Genomic DNA, 12,612 nt, shown 5'->3' with positions numbered 1-12,612 from the left:
GTGCTCGACGTCCTACAGGAAAATTGGGAGGAGGGACCTTCAAACAGCAAAAACGAAATTCAATACGTTCTTGACCTGCAAAACTACAGGAGAATTTGCTCCAGGCTCAAGAACGTCAAAGCCAGCTGTATAATAGGGGTACTCGGCTTCAGGAATTAACACCGGGAGATAAAGTCCTTGTATTACTCCCCACATCGAGCTCTAAATTACTCGCCAAGTGGCAAGGGCCATTTGAGGTCACATGGTGAATCGGGGAAATCGATTATGAGGTTAAACAAATGAATTGAGGCGGAGCACGTCAGATTTACCACCTTAATCTCCCAAAACCATGGAAAGAGGCAGTCCCCGTGACTTTGACAATGGTGGTTCTGGAAAGAGAGGAACTCATACCGGAGGTGACATAAAAGCCACCGATCGAGTCAACGTGGTCACTTGCGGAGACCACCTCTCACCGTCACAAGTTACAGAGGTTGCCAGGTTGCAAAGAGAATTCTCTGATGTGTTCTCACCTCTTCCCTCTTCTCGTAGAGCACCATATTGAAATGACCCCAGGGGTAGTGGTACGCAGTCGTCCCTGCCAATTACCCGAACACAAAAAAAAAAAGTGGTTCGGGAAGAATTAAAGGCCATGATAGATAGGGGTAATAGAAGAATCCCACAGTGACTGGGTCAGCCCGGTGGTGTTGGTTCTGAAGAGCGACAGCTCAGTCCGGTTCTGTGTGGATTATAGAAAAGTTAATGCGGTATCTAAATTTGATGCATACCAATGGCTTGTATTGATGAACTGCTCGATTGGTTAGGCACGGCTCGCTTTTATTCGACACTGGATTTAACGAAGGGATATTGGCAGATCCCCTTAACTCCCATGTCCCATGAAAAGACTGCATTTTCCACACCGTTCAGATTACACCAATTCGTGATGCTTCAGTTCGGTTTGTTTGGGGCCCCGGCTACATTTCAGTGGCTCATGGACCGAATCCTCAGACCGCACACCGCTTACGCCGCTGCCTATCTGGATGATATCATTATTTACAGTAATGATTGGCAGCAGCACCTGCAGCATCTGAGGGCTGTCCTGAGGTTGTTGAGATGAGCGGGACTCATGGCAAACCCAAAGAAGTGCGTAATTGAGTGGGTGGAAGTACGGTACCTGGGCTTCCACTTGGGTTACAGGCAGGTGCGGCCCCAAATTGATAAAAGCACAGTGATTGCCGCATGCCCGAGACCTAAGACCAAAAAGGAGGTGAGACAGTTCCTGGGGCTGGCTGGCTATTATCTTAGGTTTGAGCCTAATTATTCGACCTTCACCAGCCCGCTGACTGATCTTACTAAAAAGGGGGCACCAGATCCGGTCCAGTGGACAGAGCCATGTCAGCAAGGCATTCACGCAGGTAAAAGCTGCACTTTGTGGCGGGCCATTATTGCACGTTCCTGACTTCTCTCTCCCTTTTAACTTGCAGACCGATGCATCGGACTGGGGGTTGGGAGCGGTACTGTCCCAGTTGGTGGAGGGGGAGGAATGCCCCATGCTGTACATTATTTGCAAACTTACTAGGTACAGCACGATAGAGGAATGTTTGGCCATCAAGTGGGCGGTCCTCACCCTCCGATACTATCTGTTGGGGTATCCTTTCACCCTCTGTTTGGACCACGTCCCACTCCAGTGGCTCCATCGCATGAATCCTCCATCTCTCCAGCCTTTTAAGTTTGAGGTGGTCTGTTGCGTATTTCCTCAGCATTGTGTATTGTGCATATTAAGTGACAGGCTGGATGGCTCCCCAGCCTGAGTCTGGCAATGAGGTTATGTGGTGATGTGGGCGTGGCCAAGCGATGTCTGTGGAGAGTGAGGCCGAGAGAGGAAGAATGGTAGGAAGAACGCAGTGTGTGTGTGTTCATTAGTATGCTGAAAAGCAATCCTTTGTGTGTAAAATAAAAGATTTACGTGGAGCGTTTACCTGGCCCCCACTTCCTCCAAGACTAAGCAAGAGACCTTGTCACAGTCAGGTAATGTTAATGAGATCAGGCTATTTCATCCACACCTTACAAAATTAACTATGGTTTTACCAGAGTAAAAATTAACCATAAGTGATCTGTTTGTAGTAAAACTAGTAACCACAAAATTAACCATGGTTTACTAGAGTGGCCATATTTTAACCATGATATTCGACTTTAAACGATAGTAATAACACATGAAAACAAAGACTATGGTAATAAAAATCATAATCATTCTGCCAAATACATGGCTAGTTTTATTATAGTAACACCATGAGTAATTTGTGGTACATGTATGTAAACACAAAAATGGTTACTACAGTGGTTACTGCAGTTTTAATGGTTAATTTTCATAAGGGCATATTTTTTTCATAAAAAAAATATTTCATAAAATATAATATTTCATATGCAATATTTCATAAAATTAACCATAGTGTAGCAATAGTAAAACTGTATTAACCATGGGTTGTTGTTTGTTTTTGTTTTGTTTTTTGCAGAATGAGTGTTTATACCATAGTTTAAATTTTCCTGTGTTATTACAATGGTTTTACTACGAATATAATGAATATTATAAAATGTTTATTTATTGTAGTAAAACCATAATGATTTTTTCTTGTTATGGTTTTACTACAAATAGTTCAACTATAGTTCCTACAGTTTAACCATGGTAAATTTTGTGGTTACTATGGTTTTGCTACAAATACCATTGTTTAACTATAGTTATTGTAGTAAAACTATGGCTAAAGCTATTGTGAAGGAACCCAAAATAATTGTGAGGAAACCCACTAATCAAATTTTATCAAAAGTTAGTGAAAAGCATGCTTGAGATGAAATATGAGAGAAAAAAACAACGAAAAATGAAGGTAAATAAGAATATTTTTATTATGTCATTTCCAATCAAGCTGTAATTTTGTGGCAAAATTATTTAATTGTGTGTGTTTAGTATATATAAAATACTAGTTATGAAAATTAGAAAAGCAAGACAAAGTCGGCCATTTGATTACAAAAATGTTTAAAATGTCATTTCCACCACAGAATGTCATCAAACACGATACATCTTTTGAGATGTAATAGAAAATGAAAATGGTTGGTACAGACAAAATGTCAGAATTCTCATGTGCCTATTTTTAGACATTGTTAGTAGAGAAATTAAATAAACTAGTTAGTGTGAAAAGAGTTTAGAGTTTGTTTTCTAAAAATCCACAGGGCCAAAAAGTGCCCATAGCTGAAGAAAAACCCATCTGTGTTTGTTTCAGTGCCAGCTAAATTCAATTTATACCACTGATCTGCCAGATAAAACATCCTTCATTCTCTCTGCTTCTTGTTTTCCATCCATCATCTCTCTCTCTCTCTCTCTCTCTCTCTCTTTCTCAGACTGTGGAAGTCATGAGAGAAGATCAGAGTTCATATTAATCATTGATCAAAGGTCCGACTTGCTGCAGTTAGAGATCTTCAGTGTTTGTGTGTGAGTCTGAGCGAAGGCAGTCTAGATAGTTGCAGCGTTCTCGATATGTAGGTTGCCAAGTGTCCAATATAACCATATCAACTGTGCTGGTGCAATGACTGGATTTTACTTTGACTGTTTACTCGCAATGTTTTGCATCCATTCATCTGTGTCTCTTACTTTGTCCCTCATTCTTCCAGCGTTGAGTTTGTGGGGCACAACAGAGTGTTCCCTGCTTGGAAAAGGACACAAACTGTGGCTTCAACCTCTCAACCGGACTAATCTGCAGTTTGGGACCTTCCCCAATGGGTTCCTGTGGGGTGTAGGTACCTCAGCTTTCCCTACCGAAGGGTCCTGGGATGCAGATGGGAAGGGAGAGTCCGTGTGGGACCACTTTACCCATCATTCCCAAACAGACGGCATTCGGATGGATACGGCGGACACAGCCAGTGACAGTTACATTCAGTGGGAAGAGGATGTAAAATCAGTTCAGTACCTGGGCGTGAAATTCTACGCTTTTTCTCTCTCGTGGCCACGACTTTTTCCGGATGGCAATGCGACAGCGAAACCCAACGAGGCTGGAGTCCGACATTACCGTCGTTTGATTGGCAAATTAAAAGAGCTTCACGTGGAGCCTGTGGTGACTTTGTTTCATTGGGATTTACCGCAAGTCTTGCAGGAGCGATTCGGAGGCTGGCTAAACCAAAACATGGTGGGCATTTTTGCCGACTACGCCACATTTTGTTTTAAAACGTTTGGTGGAGAAGTTCGATATTGGCTCACAATGCATAACCCCTTTCTGCTGGCCATCCAGGGGTACGGCACGGGAGCTTACGCTCCGGGGGTGACCGGAGACCGTGCTGACCCTTTCATCGCTGCACACAACCTCATCAGGGTGAGTTTGGGTTCAAGAGGTCAGAGGTCAGCAGTAAGGTTCATTTTTCACCCCTCAGTTGTTAAGAGTAAATGCAGAAATAATGCAGCCAGATTTTTACTCAATGGAGGGTGATCACCATTAACTCTGAACTGCAAACATAAAAGAAGTTTAGGATTTATTTTAGCCTTAGACATGGCAGCATGGAAAATAGTGTGGCCACATTAGCACTAATATATTTTCGTTTGAAAACGCATTGATTTTGCTATGTTTACACCTCTTTTCCACACTGAAAAATCCGTTTTCTTTACCAAAAACTAAGCTTTTCAAAAACGCACTTTATTATCACATACTTTGGAAAACGATGATGTTTGGAAACTGAGTTAAGTCAGAAACAAGTGTTCAAATAGTTCTGTTGTTCTCATGAGAATCACATTTTACTGTTTCACACAGAATATTCCAGGTTCAGTACAAGTTAAGCTCAATCGACAGCATTTGTGGCATAATGTTTTGATTTCGACTCGTCCCTCCTTTTATTTAAAATAAGCAAAAATGGAGGTTACAGTGAGACACTTACAATGGAAGTGAATGCCGCCCATTTTTGGAGTGTTTAAAAGCAGAAATGTGAATCTTATAATTTTATAAAAGGGCTTACATTAATCTGTAAAAACGTGTTTATTATTTGAGCTGTTAAGTTGTTTAAATCAACGTTTTAGGGTTTGCCGGATTACGTCGTAATGGCACCAAAGTTGTAAAATTGGATATACTGTAACTTTACACAAAAAGGGTTAGTAAGTGATTTTATTTTACTAAAATCCTGTAAACAGTCTTGTGTCTATACTTTTGAAATAGTGAGTATTTTAATGTTTACGGATTGACCCCATTGACTTCCATTGTGTCTCACTGTAACAGATTTGTGCTTCTTTTTTTTTTTAAGAAAAGGAGGGATGATTCAAAATTAACTTTTGTGGTCATCAATATTATGCCAAGAAAAGGATTAACCCCTTGGGCTGCCGTCCACAATTCTGCACACTCAAATTTAAAAGCTCACCATTTACATATACTGTGGACTAATTGCAAAAAATTGGTCCAATTTTTCAGAGAACCGCCCAAATAAAATAAAAAAGACTCCATTTATTCCTAAATAATATTGTATGTGTTTATAATCTTATGATAAACCGATTTTTTTTGCTTTAAAAAAAATAAATAAATAAATAATTTTTTTGTCCTAACTTTGTAAACATGTAATTCTGGTTCTGTTCACTCTATCACACTTTAAAAAGTCTCATTTAATTCCACTAGATGGCAGTAAGCACTAGAAGAAAAAAAAAGTTCTCCATCACATTCCATCACAATGCACAGATCTGAAATGTAGGTGGCGCTCTAACGCATTTTAGCCCTCACAGATGTGCTCGTCCATAGACATTCAGTCTAATTTTCAGTTCAAGCACCACCCTCATTATTTCATTGAATATCTCGGCCTCTGAGTGGACTACAAGCTCAGTCTAGGTGTCATTATAACGTTTTATCATCAGTAGTCGAAATCTTATTTTCTAATGATTTGTTTTGCATGCATTTCCTTCTGGATGGCATATTTTGTCCTAGACATCTAAGATATAACATTGGATTATTCAAGCTCACAGACAAGTAAACAATGGCAAATTGTTTAGTGAACTTTCTAAGGTAAAAGCAGATATAAAGTTTTTAGCTCTAGGGCTTACAGCAGCAGTGATCGACTCAGAAAAGAGACGTTTGTATTTGATGACTTACAGAAATCAAATTTCATTTTGTGATTCTTTGGAAAATCTTTCGAACTGTGGTATTAGGACAACAAAATAAACTGTACAGTCATGTTCCTGAGAGTGAGAGATTTCTTTTGATATATGACTTCACATATCACTATTTAGGTGCTATGTGTAGGACTTTTATTTTCATATAAATATTTTTACCCATTACCTCTAGGGGGCGCTAATTTTCAACGCAAATGTTTTGAGTCCTTATTTTGTTACTTTAAGTAACATAAATGCAGTAAGTTGCTTACTTGTAAGGTGGTTATCTATTTTTCGTGATATAGCGCCCCCCTTTGGCCGGCAGGTCCATAGAGTTTAAGGGGTTAATATTCTTTATGCAGTATATATATATATATATATATATATATATATATATATATATATATTTTCCTTTTCCTTTTCATTTTGGGATGCAATATTCTTCAGATTAACACTGTTACACCTTATTTTAAATAATACATTTTTTTTCAGAATGTTCATAATTTTTTAATTCTGTTTTCACTGACTGATTGGTGATGTTTGTGATGAGCTCAGATTTTTGCATTTTAAAAAAAATTGAGAGTTCATCCAAAATTCTAAATTCTGTCATAATTTACTCGCCCTCATGTCGCCTTCTGAAGTCACCCGATAGTTTTTTGTTGGGAACAGACACAAATATAAATCATTATTCACTGAAAAGCATTGGATAAATGTACAATATTAATATAATTGTTGTCTTTCTGTAGGCGCACGCAAAAGTGTGGCACATTTACGACAAACACTTCAGACACCATCAGCATGGCAAAATTTCCATCACGTTCGGCTCTCATTGGGTGAAGCCAGCTCACGGTCAGGCCACACCAGCCAATGTGGAGCTCTGCCAGAAGTCCATGGAAGCTGTGATTGGTTGGTTTGCAGAGCCCATACATGGAAGTGGCGATTATCCGGCGTCCCTGAAGGTGTCAAACCGTGGTGTGATCCCGGAGTTCACCCCAGAGGAGAGGGTTTGGGTGAGGGGCACCGCAGACTTCTTCTCTTTGGCGTTTGGGTCGGAGACTCTGAGGGTGGTTCGAGGACTGGCACGGTTTGGGCAGAATGTGACGCTGGACTTGAGGAGTGTTCTGGTCTGGATTCAGCAGGCATACAGGGATCCGCAAGTGCTAGTGGCAGAGAGCGGCTGGTTCTCAGATGCATCAGTAGGAGTCGAGGACACTGTGGCAATTTATCTGATCAAGACATTCATCATACAGGTGCTGCAAGGTGTGTATGTTCGTGCATGTCTTTTAAGCCCATTTACACCTGAAATGTGTAATTTTTTGGATGCATTGCAACTTAATATGTACAATTACAAGTAAGCTGTTTACTGCAAAAATTATTTTCTTACTGATTGTTTGTCTTGTTTTCCAGTCAAATTGTTCTTAAAATAACGTTCGTAAATTCACCTGAGAAGCAAAATGACATTAAAAAAGGGGAAAACAAGGGGGCCTGGGTAGCTCAGCGAGTAAAGACGCTGACTACCACCCCTTGAGTCACGAGTTTGAATCCAGGGCGTGCTGAGTGACTCCAACCAGGACTCCCAAGCAACCAAATTGGCCTGGTTGCTAGGGAGGGTAGAGTCACATGGGGTAACTTCCTCATGGTCGCTATAATGTGGTTCTTGCTCTCGGTGGGGCACGTGGTGAGTTGTGCGTGGATGCTGCGGAGAATAGCGTAAAGCCTCCACACGTGCTACATCTCCACGGTAACCCGCTTAACAAGCCAAGTGATGAGATGCGCGGATTGACGTCTTAGATGCGGAGGCAACTGAGATTCGTCCTCCGCCACCCAGATTGAGGCGAGTCAGCAAGGGTTGGGTTAGGTTTAGGGGTAAGTTTAATAGTGTAAGTACAGATGTAATTAAATGCAGGTACTTTAAATGTAAGTACAACTCAACAACACTATACATCCTGTAATACGTACATTGTGTAAAATGCTTAAAGCTGCACTATGTAAGATTTTTTGGTTAAAAATGAACAAATTGCCATTATTGATTGAGAACATAAACGACCAGTGTTCAAAACAATATTCTTACCTTACCCTGATTCACTATGGTAAGCGGTAAGCCTATAAAAATATTTGTATTTTGAGCTGTCGGGTCGAAATTGCTGGCTTACGATGTTCATCCTTGCGACATTACGTCATGTCTGTAAACACAGGAAAGAAGTACTGGCTGTCTGATGTTCCGGCTGGAGAAACTAGTTCAGTTCAATCAGTCACACAGTTCAGGACAGCATGTTTATCTCTGTTTGGTGAAGTTATTTACCTGCTATAATGCTGGATATGTTTTCTGGTATGGTCGTTGAAGCTTAAATTGCTTGTCATGCTTGTATGAATTGAACATTACATGTGTTAACCGATCGCAATATATCAGTGTTGTCGGGGGAAGTCACTGTGACATGTTTACTAATATTTATGACTTCTGAAATTGACCTCTTGTAATTGTTATATTGCATTTTTAAGCATATTATTTTCATGTTTAATAAAGTATATTTTATCCCCATCATTGAATCCTCATTTTATGTTTTTAGCTTACGGTGTTATTGTGTGTATTGCATAGACATGCTGTTGTAGTATTACGGTTCACTTGCATTATCAACTGAGGCTGAACAATATAATATAACAATAATAAAGTCTTCCATTGAACTCATATCAACCATATCACGAGTTTCACCTCTTAAATTGATGTGTAGTGCAATACAAACATTAGTATTAGATAAAACACTTTACAAATTATATCATATATACACTATATTGCCAAAAGTATTCGCTCACCCATCCAAATAATTGAATTAATGTGTTCCAATCACTTCCATGGCCACAGGTGTATAAAATGAAGCACCTAGGCATGCAGACTGCTTCTACAAACATTTGTGAAAGAATGGGCCGCTCTCAGGAGCTCAGTGAATTCCAGCGTGGTACTGTGATAGGATGCCACCTGTGCAACAAGTCCAGTCGTGAAATTTCCTCGCTACTAAATATTCCACAGTCAACTGTCAGTGGTATTATAACAAAGTGGAAGCGATTGGGAATGACAGCAACTCAACCACGAAGTGGTAGGCCACGTAAAATGACAGAGCGGGGTCAGCGGATGCTGAGGCGCATAGTGCGCAGAGGTCGCCAACTTTCTGCAGAGTCAATCGCTACAGACCTCCAAAGTTCATGTGGCCTTCAGATTAGCTCAAGAACAGTGCGTAGAGAGCTTCATGGAATGGGTTTCCATGGCCGAGCAGCTGCATCCAAGCCATACATCACCAAGTGCAATGCAAAGCGTCGGATGCAGTGGTGTAAAGCACGCCGCCACTGGACTCTAGAGCAGTGGAGACGCGTTCTCTGGAGTGACGAATCACGCTTCTCCATCTGGCAATCTGATGGACGAGTCTGGGTTTGGCGGTTGCCAGGAGAACGGTACTTGTCTGACTGCATTGTGCCAACTGTGAAGTTTGGTGGAGGGGGGATTATGGTGTGGGGTTGTTTTTCAGGAGCTGGGCTTGGCCCCTTAGTTCCAGTGAAAGGAACTCTGAATGCTTCAGCATACCAAGAGATTTTGGACAATTCCATGCTCCCAACTTTGTGGGAACAGTTTGGGGATGGCCCCTTCCTGTTCCAACATGACTGCGCACCAGTGCACAAAGCAAGGTCCATAAAGACATGGATGAGCGAGTTTGGTGTGGAAGAACTTGACTGGCCTGCACAGAGTCCTGACCTCAACCCGATAGAGCACCTTTGGGATGAATTAGAGTGAAGACTGCGAGCCAGGCCTTCTCGTCCAACATCAGTGTCTGACCTCACAAATGCGCTTCTGGAAGAATGGTCAAAAATTCCCATAAACACACTCCTAAACCTTGTGGAAAGCCTTCCCAGAAGAGTTGAAGCTGTTATAGCTGCAAAGGGTGGGCCGATGTCATATTAAACCCTATGGATTAAGAATGGGATGTCACTTAAGTTCATATGCGTCTAAAGGCAGATGAGCGAATACTTTTGGCAATATAGTGTATATATATAATGATCACACACAGGCAAAGCTCAAATCATGAGATTCACCCGCCAGAAGAGCACTGCCGAAACACGACTGACGTAAAGTGTTCTTCCGCAAATTGCTTGCAATTTTAAGTTTCAACCACAGATGTCGCTAGAGAGCACAATGTTACATAGTGCAGCTTTACAAGTACATAGTAGTTAAAGACAACTAATATAAAGTTGGTCCTAGTTTTTTTCTTGTTTTAAACATAAACCACTAAATTTTGTGAGATTTCTATGAAAACAAGACTTCATATTTTATGTAATTTTGCATCTCAAGTAAATATACTGTATCTTGTTTCAAAGATGTTTTAATATTTTAACTGCAGTCAATACAAAAATACTCATCATAACCGTACTCCTAAACCTACCTGTACCTCAACCTCATTAGCAGTAAATGTGAATCTTGTGAGAATTTTGAAGAACAACATGTAGTCAGGGATGGATTACCGACCGGGCCAATGGGGCCAGTGCCCAGGGGCCCTTGACTACCATGGGCCCTTGACTGCCAGGGGGGGCCCTGGGCTTTAAGGTTGCGCAATCCAGTTTGGTGATCCCTCCCGCTTCAAAAGCAAATCGATCTTGTTTTAAGAATGTTTCAATACTTTTACTGGAAAACAAGACAAAAATACTCAGACAAAAATGATTTTTTTCAGTGTGTAAACGGTTTATTTCCTGCACTTTATAAATAGAAGTATACATTATATAAATATGATTTATTAAAACCATTATACATTTTCACATCTTTGCATCTGTGCTTTCTCAGCTGTTTCCATAGACAGCGTGAATGTGTTTGGATACACTGCCTGGAGTCTGGTGGACGGATTCGAATGGAATCAAGGTTACAGCAAGCGAAGGGGACTGTTCTACATCGACTTCAGCCGACCCCAATGCCACAGACTCCCAAAAACCACCGCACACTTCTACAGACAGGTCGTTAAGGACAACGGCTTCCCTACCGACAATGCCAGCATTGAGGGTCGATTCCCGTGTGACTTTCATTTTGGTGTAGCTGACTCAATATTACAGGTGATGAGAGAAAGAACGTCTCCAAATCTAAAGATTATTAGTATAGACTTTGCATTGATTTAAAGGTGCACTAAGGGATTTTACACCTTAAGAAAAGATTAGCATTTTTGATCAAGTCTAACTTGTATTTCTCTATGTGTTTTTTCAGGTACATCTGCGTCCATTCTCACCGCAGTTCACCGATCCTCACCTGTACCGCTGGAACTACTCCGGTGATGGAGCTCTTAAACCCATTGCCGGGATCATGCTTCACACTCGAGGGGCGCAATGCACTGACTTCCTGTTCATTCAACGGCACCTCTTCCTACTAGGGGTCACCGGGTCAACGCACTATCGGTTTGTCCTGGACTGGACCCAACTCATGCCCAACGGTGACCTCACGTCAATCAATTCTGAAAATTTGAGGTTCTACAGGTGTGTGCTGAGCGAGGTGCGGAGGAGAGGTATCCAGCCCGTCGTGACGCTGTACAATCCTAGCTACAGGTCACCGTCGCTGGGCATACCCGAACACTTGCATGCTAACGGTGGATGGAGAAACTACAGCACTGTTGAGGCATTTGTCAAGTATGCAACTTTTTGTTACCGCGAATTTGGTGCCTTGGTACCGGTTTGGATCACGATTAACGAACCGAATCGGTTAACAGAAGCGTACAGTGGAACCGCGGAAGACAGGCGAACTGTAGCACGGCACCTGTTGACGGCGCACGCAAAGGCATGGCGTGTTTACGACAAGCAATTCCGCCAGCAACAGGGGGCGACAGTGAGCTTTGCGCTGCACGCTGATTGGGTGGAACCAGCCAATCCGTTCTTGGAATCTCACAAGGTTGCCGCGCAGCACTTTTTGTTTTACGAACTTGGCCGTTTTTTAGATCCTTTGCTTAGCAGTGGCGATTCTAGAATAAATGAGGGCTCTGGCAGTAGTCGCACCTCTCCGATTGGCTTCTCAGATGATGAGAGGGCGGAGCTTAAAGGGGCAATGGATTTCATCGCTTTGAATCACTTTACAACTCGTTTGGTGGTGCCGCAGCAACCTCCGTCACCTCGGAACCCAAACCCGTCCAAACCACCGAACCAGGACCACAACTGCTTTCTGATGCCCGACCCCACCTGGCTGTCTTCGCATTTGGGTCAAGCCGTGGTGCCCAGGGGCCTTCGCAGAATGCTGGGCTGGGTGAAGAATCGCTATGGTCACGGCAGTCCCATCATTATCACGGCATCAGGGGTGGATGACCAAGCGTCCTACGATGATCAGCTGAGGCAGAGCTATATCAGAGACTACCTGCAGGAGGCGCTAAAAGGTGAGTCGAATCACAGTATTATGGTTTGTTTTCAGAATGTTAAGAGTTATGAAAAAAAAAAACAAGCACATTTCCAGATATGAAGCAGATACAGAGTGCAACAATGAGTAATAGTGATGCTTGCCTTAACAAACGGCAGTAATGAATTGA

The 12,612-nt window shown here is 41.9% G+C and overlaps 2 protein-coding genes across 2 annotated transcripts in view; both read left to right on the top strand.

Moving 5' to 3' along the window:
• The window catches only part of LOC127413143 (integrator complex subunit 10-like), a 27,248-nt gene extending 23,495 nt beyond the window's left edge, over positions 1–3,753 (top strand). Inside the window, exon 8 of the mRNA XM_051650026.1 lies at positions 3,637–3,753. The gene's annotated coding sequence lies outside the window, so the exon portion shown is untranslated. The remainder of the gene's footprint in view (positions 1–3,636) is intronic.
• klb (klotho beta) overlaps positions 1–12,612 on the top strand; it is a 23,034-nt gene that overhangs the window by 1,776 nt on the left and 8,646 nt on the right. Inside the window, exons 2-5 of the mRNA XM_051650024.1 lie at positions 3,637–4,331; positions 6,826–7,339; positions 10,902–11,164; positions 11,313–12,462. Of these exons, the coding sequence (XP_051505984.1) occupies positions 3,637–4,331; positions 6,826–7,339; positions 10,902–11,164; positions 11,313–12,462 (2,622 nt within the window). The remainder of the gene's footprint in view (positions 1–3,636; positions 4,332–6,825; positions 7,340–10,901; positions 11,165–11,312; positions 12,463–12,612) is intronic.

This window comes from Myxocyprinus asiaticus, chromosome 22 (genome assembly GCF_019703515.2).
Source record: "Myxocyprinus asiaticus isolate MX2 ecotype Aquarium Trade chromosome 22, UBuf_Myxa_2, whole genome shotgun sequence".
NCBI classification, from domain to species: domain Eukaryota; kingdom Metazoa; phylum Chordata; class Actinopteri; order Cypriniformes; family Catostomidae; genus Myxocyprinus; species Myxocyprinus asiaticus.
This window is presented reverse-complemented; position numbering and strand designations above follow the sequence as displayed.